This window comes from Dipodomys merriami, unplaced genomic scaffold (assembly GCF_024711535.1).
Source record: "Dipodomys merriami isolate MVZ:Mamm:240054 unplaced genomic scaffold, mDipMer1.0.p SCAF_25, whole genome shotgun sequence".
In the NCBI taxonomy this organism is placed as follows: Eukaryota; Metazoa; Chordata; class Mammalia; order Rodentia; family Heteromyidae; genus Dipodomys; species Dipodomys merriami.
The window spans coordinates 4899086-4912683 of record NW_027203937.1 but is presented as its reverse complement, the minus strand read 5'-3'; the positions used below and the strand labels follow the sequence as shown (position 1 = coordinate 4912683).

Genomic DNA, 13598 nt, shown 5'->3' with positions numbered 1-13598 from the left:
AGCAATTCCAATTCTGGGCATTTATCCCATAGACCACAAACAAGGTCACACTAAAGCTATCAGCATAGCCATGTTCACTGTAGCATTGTTTACAATACCCAAGATATGAAATCAACTCCAGATGCCTCTTAATGGATGAATGGATCAAGAAAGCTTGGTGTATATACACAATAGAATTCTGTGCTTATGTCAGAAAGAATTATATTGCACCATTTGTAAAGAAATGGAAAGACTTGGAAAACATTATATTAAGCAAAGTGTGATACCCAAAAAAACATAGGTTGCATAGTTTCCCTTATTTGTTGTAACTAGAATGTACCTATAAATCTATAAGTAAATACACTGAATGGTAAAAAACAAACACACTTAGACATTAGAAAATTATGCAGGACAGTGAGACTGAAGGAGGATATGCCTAGGAGAGGATCACAAAGGTTCAATAGCTATGTGCATATGATCATATAAAATTATATTTATTGAAATGAACTCTTAGCAAATGGAAATGAGTTTTTTTTCTCTCTTGTTGAAGTTGTTTTGTGTACCTTTTGTCTTGTATGTAAGTTTATCTGTTTTGGGGAATGTTGGGGGGACACAGAAATGGTGGGACGAAGGGTGAACAAATGCAGCAGTGATACTCAGTAGACACTGTTGAAAATGAACTATACAACTTGCGGGGTTCAGTAGAGAAAGTAAGAGAAAGGGTGACATTCAAAAAGAAACGTATTCATTACTTGATTTATGTAACCCTTCTCTATATCACCTATACAGTAACATTAAACAAAAACGGCTTGAATCACATAATTTAAAGGCACCTTAGTAGTGTAACTGTTTTCTTTCCTTTTTTTTTCTGGTTTCATATTTTTTTAAAATACTTTTTTATTATAAGAATACTGTACAGAGGGGTAACAGTTACATGAGCAAGGTAATGAGTACATTTCCTATTAAGCATTGTTGCCTCCTCCGGTGTAACTGTTTTCTGTTGGAGCAACAAATGATTGGGTAGACTGAAAGTATTCTCAGATGAACTGACACCTAATTCCACTTTGTCTTTGCTAGGTCTGTATTTGTAAGGACATCACTTGTTTTCTGTTTGGTCTTTAGATTGTCAGCATAATAGCACCGCCTAATTCTTAAGAGGACTATTGGGAGGGTAAATCCTGATTTCATATTGATAGACTTTATATGCAATCTAGGTCTTTCTCTACCCTTTCCTTTTCCCCTTCCCCTTCCCCTTTCCATTTCCCCTTCCCCCTTTCCATTTCTTTTTTTCCGGTTGTGGGGTTTGAATTCAGGGCCTGGGCATTGTCCCTCACCTGTTTTGCTCAAGGCTAGCACTCTACCACTTTGAGACGCAGCTCCACTTCCAGTTTTCTGATTGTTAATTGGAGATGAGTCTCACAGACTTTCCTGCCTGGGCTGGTTTTGAACCACAATCCTCATGACTCACCCAATTGAATAGTTAGGATTATAGCTGTGAGCTACTAATGCCCAGCATGGTTACTTCTTTACTTGTTATTGAGTTGGAATAATTCATTGACCTCCCCTCCTTCTAGTGGTTGCCAGTATCTGGCATAAAATACCTATGTTATGCTTCTTTTTCTAAGGCTGAGTTTTTAGAAACTTTTTGCTGGTTCTGTGTCTAGTAATTCCACAGTCATTTATTTCATGCCTCTTAGAAATGCCAGGTACTTTTTTCCAGTTTATGGAAATGCCTTCACAAGATTATCTTTGTGATTAAAGATAGTTTAATTTTCAGACAGATAACATGAATGGTGAATCATTACTGTTGAATACTATAGAGATAGAGTGAATGATGGAACTGTAACTTCATTACAGTTGATGATTGTAGAATAAGGTTGGTGGAAAAAATGTGTTTTTTTTTTGGGGGGGCGGGGGACTCAACTCTGGGCCTGGGCATTGTCCCTCAGCTCTTCAGCTCAAGGCTAGTGCTCTACCACACAAATGTGTTGTTAAATAGCATCATCCTTATTAGTTTACTTAGTAATGAAATGTATTATCAAGTACTACCATTGAAAGCACAAAAGTATTTTTATTTATTTAGAAGTATTATTTGAAATATTTTTCTTTATAACGATAAAATGAGTATCTCTTTGAGAAGCATTTGATTTTTCTTTGTTCTGTCCATGTGTGTGACTTGACTATTCATTTTTCTATATATGATTTATTTAAAATAAGTGATATTAGAACATCTTAGATTTAGAATTTGCTAGTGACTGGAAAGTTGTAATGGATTAATAAGGGCAGTTTCAATCTGTATATAGAAACCACAGTATTCTCTTGGTGAAGCAGTTGGATTCTTTTAAGATACACTAGAATCTGCTAGGAGGAAAATTACCTGAAAGGTGTAATACAGTGAGATTTGGGCTCTGCATTCTTTCAACTTACATATTGATGAGAGATATACATTATTTCCTTTAAATAACGTTTATTTAAAAAAAGTAGCTAACTCATCATTTAATGAAGAAATGACAGAATGGCAGATAATTTAGAGTTATAGCAGATAATTTAGAGTTAGTTAACTGGAACTCTGCTGTCCTGTGTTCATTCAGCACTGTTCATTTAAATTATACTGCCTCCATGTGGCTTTGGAAATTCTAACAATCTTAGTAAGCTGTTTTGAAAAATAAACAATTAGGAACATATATGAATGTGATATGAAGAATACTTCACTGATAACATTTACTCACAGATATGGTACGCTATTTAGATGAAAGTGATCTTATAAAGTGTTCATCTTTCAAAACTCAAATTCTTGAACTCTTTTTTTTTTTTTGGGTCTGGTCATGGGGCCTGAACTCTGGGCCTGGGCACTATCCCTCAGCTCTTCAGCTCAAGGCTAGCGCTCTACCACTTGAGCCACAGCGCCATTTCCGGCTTTTTTCTTTTTGCTTATGTGGTGCTGAGGAATCGAACTCAGGGCCTCATGCATGCAAGGCAAGTGCTCTACCACTGAGCCACCTTCCCAGCCCAAATTCTTGGGCTCTTAAAACATGTTAAAACCTCTTTACTAGAGAATAAGATATATTTCATTAATTTCTTATATGCTGTGCAAGTTAAATTAAGAGCAATTCTAATCTTTGACTTTTTACATGGGTTCTCATTAAGTTTCATAAAAAGGGTATTTGCAATAAAATAAATGTTTATATACTTTGGTTTGTCCTTTCATGTTAGAAAGGTCCCTTGATTCCCGACTTAACAATGAAATTAAAACCAAAGTAACTTAGTGTAATTTATAATGATATCTAATAGAGCAAACCATTAATTTTTTATTAAACAAATAGAAAACTTGGTTTTTAAATAAATGTGCCTTTAGTCTGAATTGTTCTTGACTTGGCTTTTGGCAAAATCAATTCTTTTTTTTTTTTTTAAATAAGCTTACATTAGTTATGGGAGGGGATTTTGCAGATTTTTGTTATATTTCTATACATAGTTACACTTTACTCAAGTCAGTCTATCCTATCACTTGCCTTGTTCTCACTCTCTCTTCCCTAAATGAATTCTTTTCTAATTGTACAAAGGAGTTTCATTGTGGTACTTTCATACATGCATATAAGATGAATTCTTTAGGATGCAGCAAAAATTAGATACAGTGATTCATGGCTGTCATGCCTGCAGTCCTTGATGGAGGCAGAAGTTTGAGATCAGCCTAAGCAATATCTAACATAGAGTAGTGACACATTATACTACTACTCCTAATAACAAATATAACAAGAAGGCAGTATTATTGACCACTAAGCAGAGTGCTTAATTATCACTGATCTTATTTAGATTCAGCTATTAGGGCAATAAAAAACTTGGTTTAGCACTATTAGTCTATTTTTCTAAAATACCAGTATGTTTCTCAATTCCTGACAGTGTTATCATAGATTTCTGAAAAATGATAAGATAATTAAGTTCTATCAGTACTTAATCTTGTTCTTTCTTTAAATTATTTGCAGGAGAGGGCTGCTCACAATTTATATGGCCAATTTGGTAAGTAAATTATTTTTTTAACTTTGAGTTTTCTCTGTAGGCTTTAAAAATTAATTCGCTTAAAGAAAATAAAGGAAAAATCAACATATATTCCATGTCTGTTTTGAAGGATGGACTTACATGTTTAAAAAAACATTGATACCCTGTGATTATGTTCTGTTATATAGAATTAATCTTCATTTATTTTAGGAGGAAAGCGATTCACAGTCAGTGCTTTTTGTGATTCTTTTTTGTTTAGTACTTCATCTTAGGTTATATAATCTATGTATTTAACCATAATAAGCTTTATTTCTACTACCACTTCTTTTTTTATTTTTTATTTATTTATTAAAATATATTTTCATTGTGAAAATACTGTACAGAGGGGCCACAATTACATGGGCAAGATAATGAGCACACTTCCCATCAAGCATTGTAGCCTTCTGCTGTTTCCCCTTCCCATCTATTTGTATCCTCCCCCCCCTTTTGTCCCCCCCCCCCAAAGTTGTAAAGTTCGTTTTTCGACATAATGACTTGTACATCTCATTGTTGGAATAGGTCCTCCTGTATCCCTGTTTTAACATTTTGTTTTTTCCCTTCTCCTCCACATATACCAACATCATATATAGTGAAAGCAGGGGTTGTACCATGGGGGAGGGACATACAAGGCAGCAAAGACATAATCTTATAAATATGTTAGAAACAATCTACTGCCACTTCTAGAAGGAGAAATGATGGAAGGATATACCTCCCTAAATGTTAAAGCAGTCATGCGCTTAAAATAGAATTAGCCTTTCTTCCAAATTGCCAAGTTTATAGAAATTAAATTAATGTTACCTGTGTGACATTATTATTATTATTATTATTATTATTATTTTTTGGGTCCGGTCATGGGGCCTGAACACTGGGCCTGGGCACTATCTCTCAGCTCTTCAGATCAAGGCTAGCATTCTACCAGTTGAGCCACAGCACTACTTCTGGCTTTTTTTCTTTTTGCTTATGTGGTGCTGGGGAATCGAACCCAGGGCCTTATGCATGCAAGGCAAGCGCTCTACCACTGAGCCACCTTCCCAGCCTGTGTGACATTATTTATAGTAACCAGTGTTTTACCACTAGATTCACCAGATTTACAACTTAAAAACATTTACATTAAAATCTTTCAGTTTCTTTAACAGAGTTGATAAGCATTAAGCAACTCAACTAAGAAAATATAAAAATTTACCTAAGGGTAGATTCCCTAACAGAGGACTATATTACAGAGATGCATATAGCAATTCATTTCAGTGGTAAAATAATTTTCTTCAATACCATGTATTTCCATGTTTTAGTTAGATGTGTTGTATGCTGGGAAGTCACATAGCCCTTGAACTCATGGAGTTTGCTGTCTAGTTGATAATGTCCTAGTAGAGGAGAAGGACTGCAGGATAAATTATGTGATATTGTAAGAATCATAAGAGTAATGCCAAACTGATGGTTGGGAGGGGATGAGTCTTAGAAGAGTGGCTCTGATCCTTTTTGGTCATACTCCTGTTTGAGGATCTGATAACAAACATAGTCTTCATAGAAAACTGCTCAAGTACAGAAACAAACTCAAATCTCCATGCAATTTCAGAGGCTTCATGTACCTCTGATTAAAGTAAGCCTAAGATATGCTATAAGTTATTTGAAAATTGTGCTACAGAAAACCTACAGAAAAAGTATTTGAAACTTTTATTTGCAATGAGATGGAAAATTCAGGACATGGGGAAAGTAGATACTTTGTCTTTATTCTTCTTGAAAGACAGGTCAGAGACTTGTTCAGTTTTACTTCTCATTGTACTACAAACTCTCAAGTAGAGTGCATTAAAGTTTGAGAAATACTTGTTTGAATTAATAATATTTCTGGACATGGAGTTCTAACTTGACAGTGATCTAAGGATGATCACCTAGTTTTGTTTTTTTATACATCTGTTGGAATTTGTGGTCAGTCTGGTTTTTTTCATTTAGTTAGTATCTCTTTTTTCTCAATTGTTTTAAAAAATTTATGTTGACTAATTGAAGTAGACTATATTTCTCTACATAGAGATTTATATCCATATTTCTGTCTCCTTATTTTCCGTAACATTGCTCCTTAACAATTCTGAAGAGAATTTTGATTCTCTTGATTGTCTTCGAGTTACCTAATCTATTTACCTGTGTATGCAAGTTGGAGATTAAACCCAGGGACTTGTATTTAATTGCTTCTTAATGTAGTCATTAAACTTTTACTTTGAATGATGTGGTAGTTTTAATTTTAAAGAGATGATAAATGTTAGACATAACAATTCAGGAAAATTATGTAACTTCATAAAATAATCCTCTAGTATATTTTGGAAATACTTTTTTTTTTGGTCATTTATTGCTTATAAATGGCCTGGTGTGTGTTTGTGTGTGTGTGAGTGCGCGCGCGTGTGTGCGTGTGTGTGCATGTGCATGCCTGTGTGTGTGTGTGTGTGTAAGTGCGCACGCGTGTATGCATGCGTGTGCATGTGCATGCCTGTGTGTGTGTGTCTTGAGCTTGAATTCAAGGCCTCATACTCTTTCTTGGCTTTTTCTGTTCAAGTCTGGGGCTTTGCCACTTAAGCCACACTTTTACTTCTGGCCTTTTGGTGGTTATTTGTGATAAGAATCTCATGAATTTTTTTGTGTCCAGGCTACCTTTGAAAGGAGGTCCTCAGATCTTAGCCTTCTGCATAGCGAGGCCTACATGAGTATTTTAATCATATGATGATTTTATAGTTTCATTTTCTATGGAGAGAATAAAAATATAATTCCATCTTTTGTTCATACATATGTTTTAAAATGGTTTACATATGGAATATTTAAAACCATGTGATTTAGTGCACAGATCATTGTGTTTTAAATTCAGCTATAGATAGTACTTCTAAAGCACAGGAATTCTAAAATATTCTGTATTATAAAATTCCACAAGAAAAAAGCTTATAAATTTGTTCCATTTGTAATACTTATGTTTGCATTCACTTCATTTTCTTGAATGGAGCATAGTTTCCTTTTGTTAACTAGACTTTGATAAAAGTCAAGCCCTCTTCTTACTACTTTTCATTTCTAATGCTTGGAAGAAATTTGGACAGCCTGTCTTAGGCCTCTGCATTTTCATTACCTTTGCATTTCAGAGTTTAGCCTGCTAGAATGTCCATATGTAGTCTGGCATGGCCTCTGATCCTTTTCTCTTGTATTATGACAGGGTAAATTGGTACAAAGAATGGTAGCTTATTCCTGGACTCCACCCTTCCTTGGACTATTAGGAATCAATTTTCTGGAAAGTAGCTTAGTGGAATATACCTTGCTCCAACTGTCCTCTGCACAGCAGTGTGGGCGGTGTTGGAGAAATCAGAACCTAAAGTGGTAATTATTGTCTGGTAAAAATGCTTTAGTTTGTCAAAGTTTATAAAATGTGACTATTTGAATGGATGATGTAGGGCTCTTCTCAAGACTTGGAAGAAATGTGAAGCTGAGCGATCTGTGCCTCCTTGGCCTTTTTCCAGACTCTCTTTCCTGCCACACTGCCCCTTCCGGTGTACAGCAAGCATACTTTCTCTCAGGACTGCTATTAGCTGTTTTTGGCCTCAGATAACTGCTTGTCTTGCTCTTTGCTGAGATGCCAGGTTTTTGAGGCCTTCTATATGCATCCTACATGGAATAACACTCACCTTCAAGCTGCCTACATTTTTATACTCCCAGTCCATTATTTTTAATGGAATTTATCAATATCTCACTCTCTCTGTCCCATTGTTTTATTTTTCCTCTGGGAATTTAAGCACTATGAAGAGTTTTCATCTGTATTGTACATTACTGTGTCATGCCTAGAACAGTGCCTGACATGTACTGTTTGTCATACTTTATTAAATGATCCATAGGACTCTATTTATTGAAGAGAAGGATTTAGGCTGGTGTTTGTAATACAAGCTATCTACGAACCAGAAATTGGGAGAATTTCAACTTGAAGTCACCCTTGGTTAAATTATAATGAGACCCCATTTCAATAAATAAGCTGAGTTTGATAGTCAAACAATTGATAAATCTTGGTTATATATTATCTGTAGTATACAACAGAATGAAACAAAACAAAATAGAATAAATTTTCTCAGTAGTCTTGCTATCAGGCTGTTTTTTAAAAAAAGTTTCTAAAATTCTTTAAAATATAACACCTGCATATTAGAATGATACTTTTCATATATTTTCTGGCCACTCACATGCTTTTTTTTTATAGCACATAGTGTATACTTTAATACTCAGTTAAATTATAAGCAAACTTCAAAACTTATGTGTTTGTCTTTTAGCACATAAATTGTCTTGTAATTTTCTTTTTAGGTTTGTTTAATAAACAGCATTGGAAAATGCACTTAACCATGAACTGTATGTTAAACCTTTTATTGAAATAAATGCAGATTGATATGCAGTTGTAAAAAATAATATAGGAGTTAGAGTGGAATGATTGTGGGTACAGGACAACCCAGGCAAAGTTGGCAAGATCATATCTTAGAAAGCAAGCTACACTGGGTGGGGGGGGAACCTGGTTGCTTGGAAGTTGGCGATCAGGATTGCAATTTGAGGTCAGACTGGGAAAACATTTGTGAAATTCCATCTCAACAAATGCTTAGATGCTGTGATATACACCTGTCATCCCAGTTACATGGGAACTTGAGATAGGGATGATTGTAGTTGCAGGCCTGGACCAAAAAAAAAATCTCAAAAGAACCAATCTCAACAGAATGAGCTGGCTGTGGTGGCATGTATCCACTATCCCAGCTATGGCAGAAAGCATACAGGAGGATTGTGGTTCAGGCCAGCTGTGCAAAAGCAAGATCCTATCTCAGAAGTAACCAGAGCAAAAATGGCTGGAGGCATGATTGAAGCATTAGAGCACCTGCTTAACAGCTGACAAGCCTTTAGTTTAAACCCAGTACTGCCCTAAACAAAACAAAACAGAAATCCAAGCTAGGCATGTTGGCATGTGCCTGTATCTGCAGCTATGTTGGAGGTAGATGTAGGGCAATGGTTGCGACTCTGGTAGGCAAAAAGCACCAGACCATACCTGAAAAATAAACTAATGCAAAATTTGCTGGAAGTGTGGCCCAAATGGTGGAGTGCTTGCCTGTCAAGTGTTAAGGTCCTAAGTTCAAATCTTAGTACCCAAAACAAAACAAAATTCCCAAACCCTAGAAATGCCTTGTATTCCTTATCCATTTTCTACTATTCATAGCATCTTACAATCCTAAGGTATAGCATCAGAACCAGAATATTAAATTGACATGGTTATGATACAGAACATTTCATTTCCTTCCTTCCTTCCTTCCTTCTCCCACTCTCTCTCTTTTTCTTTCTTCTCTTTCTTCCTCTTTTTCTTTCTTTCTTTCTTTCTTTCTTTCTTTCTTTCTTTCTTCTTTCTTTCTTTCTTTCTTTCTTTCTTTCTTTCTTTCTTTCTTTCTTTCTTTCTTTCTTTCTTTCTTTCTTTCTTTCTTTCTTTCTCTTTTCTTCCATCCTTCGTTTCTTCCTTTTTTCCTTCCTCTCTTCCTCTCTCTCCCTGTTTCTTTCACTTTCACTTTCTTTAGGATTTGAACTCAGTGCTTGCTCAGCTTTTTAGCTAATGCCTCACCCCAAATGTCAGTCATCCTAAATGTCACTCATACTGCCTTTTTATTGCCCCACTGGCTTTCTTTTCTTTCCTACCCACTTCTAGTCCCTGATAACAGTAATCTGTTGTTTATCTCTGTAATTTTGTTTTGTCAAGTTACATAAGTAGAATCATATAGTGTGTTACCATTTGGGATTAGCTATTTTCATTCAGTACAGTACTCTGGAGATTTGTTTATGATGATGAATGTGTCACTAGTTTCTTCGTTTCAGTTGTTGAGTTGTACTCCATGTATGGTTATGTCCATTGAAGACATCTGGCTTGTATGTGGTTTTTGCTTATTATGAATAAAGCTGTTGTAAATATTCATATGCAGGGTTTGTGTGGGCATGAGATTTCATTTGTGTGGGATGAATGCCCAGCACTGCAATTGCTGGTTTATGTGATAGTTATATGTTTAGTTTTTCAAGAAACTGTCAATTTGTGTTTCAGAGCAGTGGCTATTCTACTTTGATAGTGTTCCCAGTCTCAAATAAACATTTGAACCTCTAGTTTTTCTCAATGGAAAACTTTGTTTTGAGATAGAGGTGCATTTGTCAAGTAAGTTTGTAATTTTTTGTCCAGATGAATAAATTTCAGTATTAGAAAAGTTTCTGAGAAAAGGCCAAATATAGATTGCTCATTGTCTTTTTTGTGATAGTTATAACAGGCATGTGTTTAGATGACAAGAACAAAAAAAACCAAAAGATTTTATGTATAGATGTCTGAAGGTGAATTTGTACATCGTATGATACATTCTGGATCCTAATCATAATCTAATAAGCTTCACCCTCCCTTTATTTATACAGCCATTTATATTATTACTATATAACAAAAATTTTGACCATTGGAATGTTTTATTTAAACAGTATACTTATTATATTATATTTTGGTATATGTTTCTGCTTTGGAAAATGCAGAAAATCAGGAAGAAGTTATCTGTACTTTTACCATTTGTAATTATAAAAATTTTAGTCTTTTTAAAATTTTTCTTTTCCAATGTAATGCATAAATATATAAACAGATGCCGTATATCCTCCATGCTATGTGACATATTTTAAAGTTGGAGACATGTTTTTGTGCCATACTTCTTTTGTTTATATTAGTAAAGCATTTTGGGGATTTATTTCTACTTTTTGACTTGCCTTTTGGTTATACGTTCATTACAGTGGGTTGGCATATAGACAGCTCTACTTAAATTGTTGGTAGTGAAGTACTTGGTGAGTTATGATGTTGTGTTTTGGCTGTGATACTTACCCATTCCTTAATTATTTTAATTAGAGACTTTGAAGATGTTGTCACTTGGATAAACAAATACATAGACCTAGTTTCCCATTGTCTTTTCTATATTTGTCTTTATTTTCATCAGTAAATATTTACAAAGCATTGTATAGGGGAATTAAATATGCCATAATTCTGGCTTTTTTATGTTTATAATTGTAAAAATAATATACAGAGGGGTTACAGTTACACTAGTGAGGTAATGAGTACATTTCCTATCGAACATTGTTACCTACTCCTTTGTTTTTCCCCCTACCATCCCTTCACTCCCTACATCCCCATCCCATCCCCCCCAAGTTGTAAAGTTAGTTTTCAACATAGTGTCTTGTACATCTCATTGTTACAATGGGTCAACTTGTATCCTTATTTCAGAATTTTGTTATTTCCCTTCCCCTCCCCCAATTAGAAAAATGTATATACAAGATGCAGGGCACTGAAATCAAATACAGTGAAAACGGGTTATACCATGGGGGAAGAACATACAAGAGAAACAAAAAAAATCACATAATACATTTTAAATATGTTAAAAACAATAGCGAGAAAGAAAAAAACTCTTGTGTCCCAATCTTGGGGTTCATTCACTAAACATCATCTTATATGGTCATATTTACATAGCTTTTGACCTTTTCTGCTTGACGTAGACTTATATTAGTTATTGAAAATAAGGGAAACCATGGGACTTACGTTTCTTTGGGTCTGGCTTACTTCACTTAATATCATTTTTTCCAAGTTTTTCTATTTCCTAATAAATGTGGCAATGTCATTCTTTCTGATGGAGGCATAGAATTCCATTTTGTGTGTGTGTGTGTGTGTGTGTGTGTGTGTGTGTGTGTGTGTAGATATTTATATATGTCTATGTATATACCACATTTTCTTGATGCATTCATCTACTGAGTGGTATCTGGGATGGATCCATATCTTAGCTATGGAAAATAATGCTGCGATAAACATAGTTGTGCTGGTAGCTTTAGTATAGCCTTGTTTGTGAGCGTTTGGGTAAATGCCTAAAAGTGGGATTGCTTGGTCATAGGGGCGCTCTATGTGCAGTCTTTTGAGGAACTTCCATACTGCTTTCCAAAGTGGTTGAACAAGTTTATACTCCCACCAACTATACAGTAGGGTTCCCTTTTGGCCACATCTCTGCCAGCATCTGTTATTATTAGGTTTCTTGATTCTAGCCATTCTAACTGGTGTGAGGTGGAATCTCAATGTTGTTTTGATTTTCTTTTCTTTTCTTTTCTTTTCTTTTCTTTTCTTTTCTTTTCTTTTCTTTTCTTTTCTTTCTTTCCTTCCTTCCTTCCTTTCTTCCTTTCTTTCTTTCTTTCTTTCTTTCTTTCTTTCTTTCTTTCTTTCTTTCTTTCTTTCTTTCTTTCTTTCTTTCTTTCTTTCTTTCTTTCTTTCTTTCTTTCTTTCTTTCTTTCTTTTTCTTTCTTTTTCTTTCTTTTGTGCTAGTCGTGGGGCCTGAACTTTGGGCCTGGGTGCTGTCCCTCAACTCTTCAGCTCAAGGCTAGCTCTCTACTGCTTGAGCCACACTGCCACTTCCGGCTTTTTCTGTTTATGTGCTGAAGAATTGAACCCTGGGCCTCATACATGCAAGGCAAGCACTCTATCACTGAGCCACCTTCCCTGATTTGTATTTCTTTTATGGCTAGAGAAGTTGAGAATTTCTTTATGTGTCTATTGGCCATACTTACTTCCTCTTCAGAGAAGTTTCTCTTTAAGTCTTTAGCCCACTTATTTATCGAGTAGTTGTTTCTTTGAGGATTTGTAGTTGGGGATTTAATTTTTTGAGTTCTAAGTATATTTTAGATATGAGAACCTTGTCACTTGTATGGCTAGTGAAGTTCTTCTCCCAATCTGTAGGCTCTCTATTGATGTTGCTAGCTATGCAGAAACTCTGCAGTTTCATGTAATCCCATTTGTTCAACTTTTCTTTGATTTGTTGTATTTCTGGGTCTTTATTAAGAAAATTTTGACCTATGCCAAGGAACCCTAGGGTATCTCTTATTTCTTACTGTAATCTTTTCAGGGTGTCTGCTTTTATTTCAAGGTCTTTGATCCATTTGGAGTTGATTCTGGTGCAGGGTGATATATACAGATCTAGCTTTAGTTTTCTTTTTCTTTTTTTTTTTTTTTTAACTTGTGTTGAAAACCTTTGTTCTTAAAGCAGAATATTGATGATAGTAATAGTTCTATTTGTTTTAAGAGGGAATCTTTAATATAGTCTTTGATCCCTTTTTTCTGGTATTGGGGATTAAAACCAGGGCATGCCTACAACTGAGCTATACCCCCTATTCCTCTTATCCCCTTTTAAAATGGATGCACAGAATGCTGTTTCTACCTAGATCAAAGCTGAGTACTTTCCCATCATTTTAATAGTATTCTAGGCAAGTCCTATGAAAATTATACCAGTAAATTTCCTTAACCTCCACCACCAGCCTTACCATCACCATGATTGGCTTGTCTATACTCCCTTTACTCTTTCCTCTACTATACTCTTTCCTCTACTATTTTTTTTTAATTTAATTTAATTTTATTTGTGAACATACTGTACAGAGGAGTTACAATTACGTGGGCAGGATAATGCGTACATTTCTTACCAAGCATTGCAGCCTCCTCCTTTGTTTACCCTTCACATCCCTTCCCAGCCTCCCCCCTCCCCCCCAATCTTTCCTCTACTATTATCTTGGTA

At 35.2% G+C, this 13598-nt stretch overlaps 1 protein-coding gene across 3 annotated transcripts in view; it reads left to right on the top strand.

Annotated features, from left to right (window-relative positions):
- The window catches only part of Tmem135 (transmembrane protein 135), a 234834-nt gene that overhangs the window by 39766 nt on the left and 181470 nt on the right, over positions 1–13598 (top strand). For 2 of the 3 annotated variants that reach the window (XM_070034817.1, XM_070034816.1), the window contains exon 4: positions 3960–3993. The exons of the other annotated variant lie outside the window; for it this stretch is intronic. In XM_070034817.1, coding sequence (XP_069890918.1) covers positions 3960–3993 — 34 coding nt within the window. The remainder of the gene's footprint in view (positions 1–3959; positions 3994–13598) is intronic. 3 annotated transcript variants of the gene reach the window in all.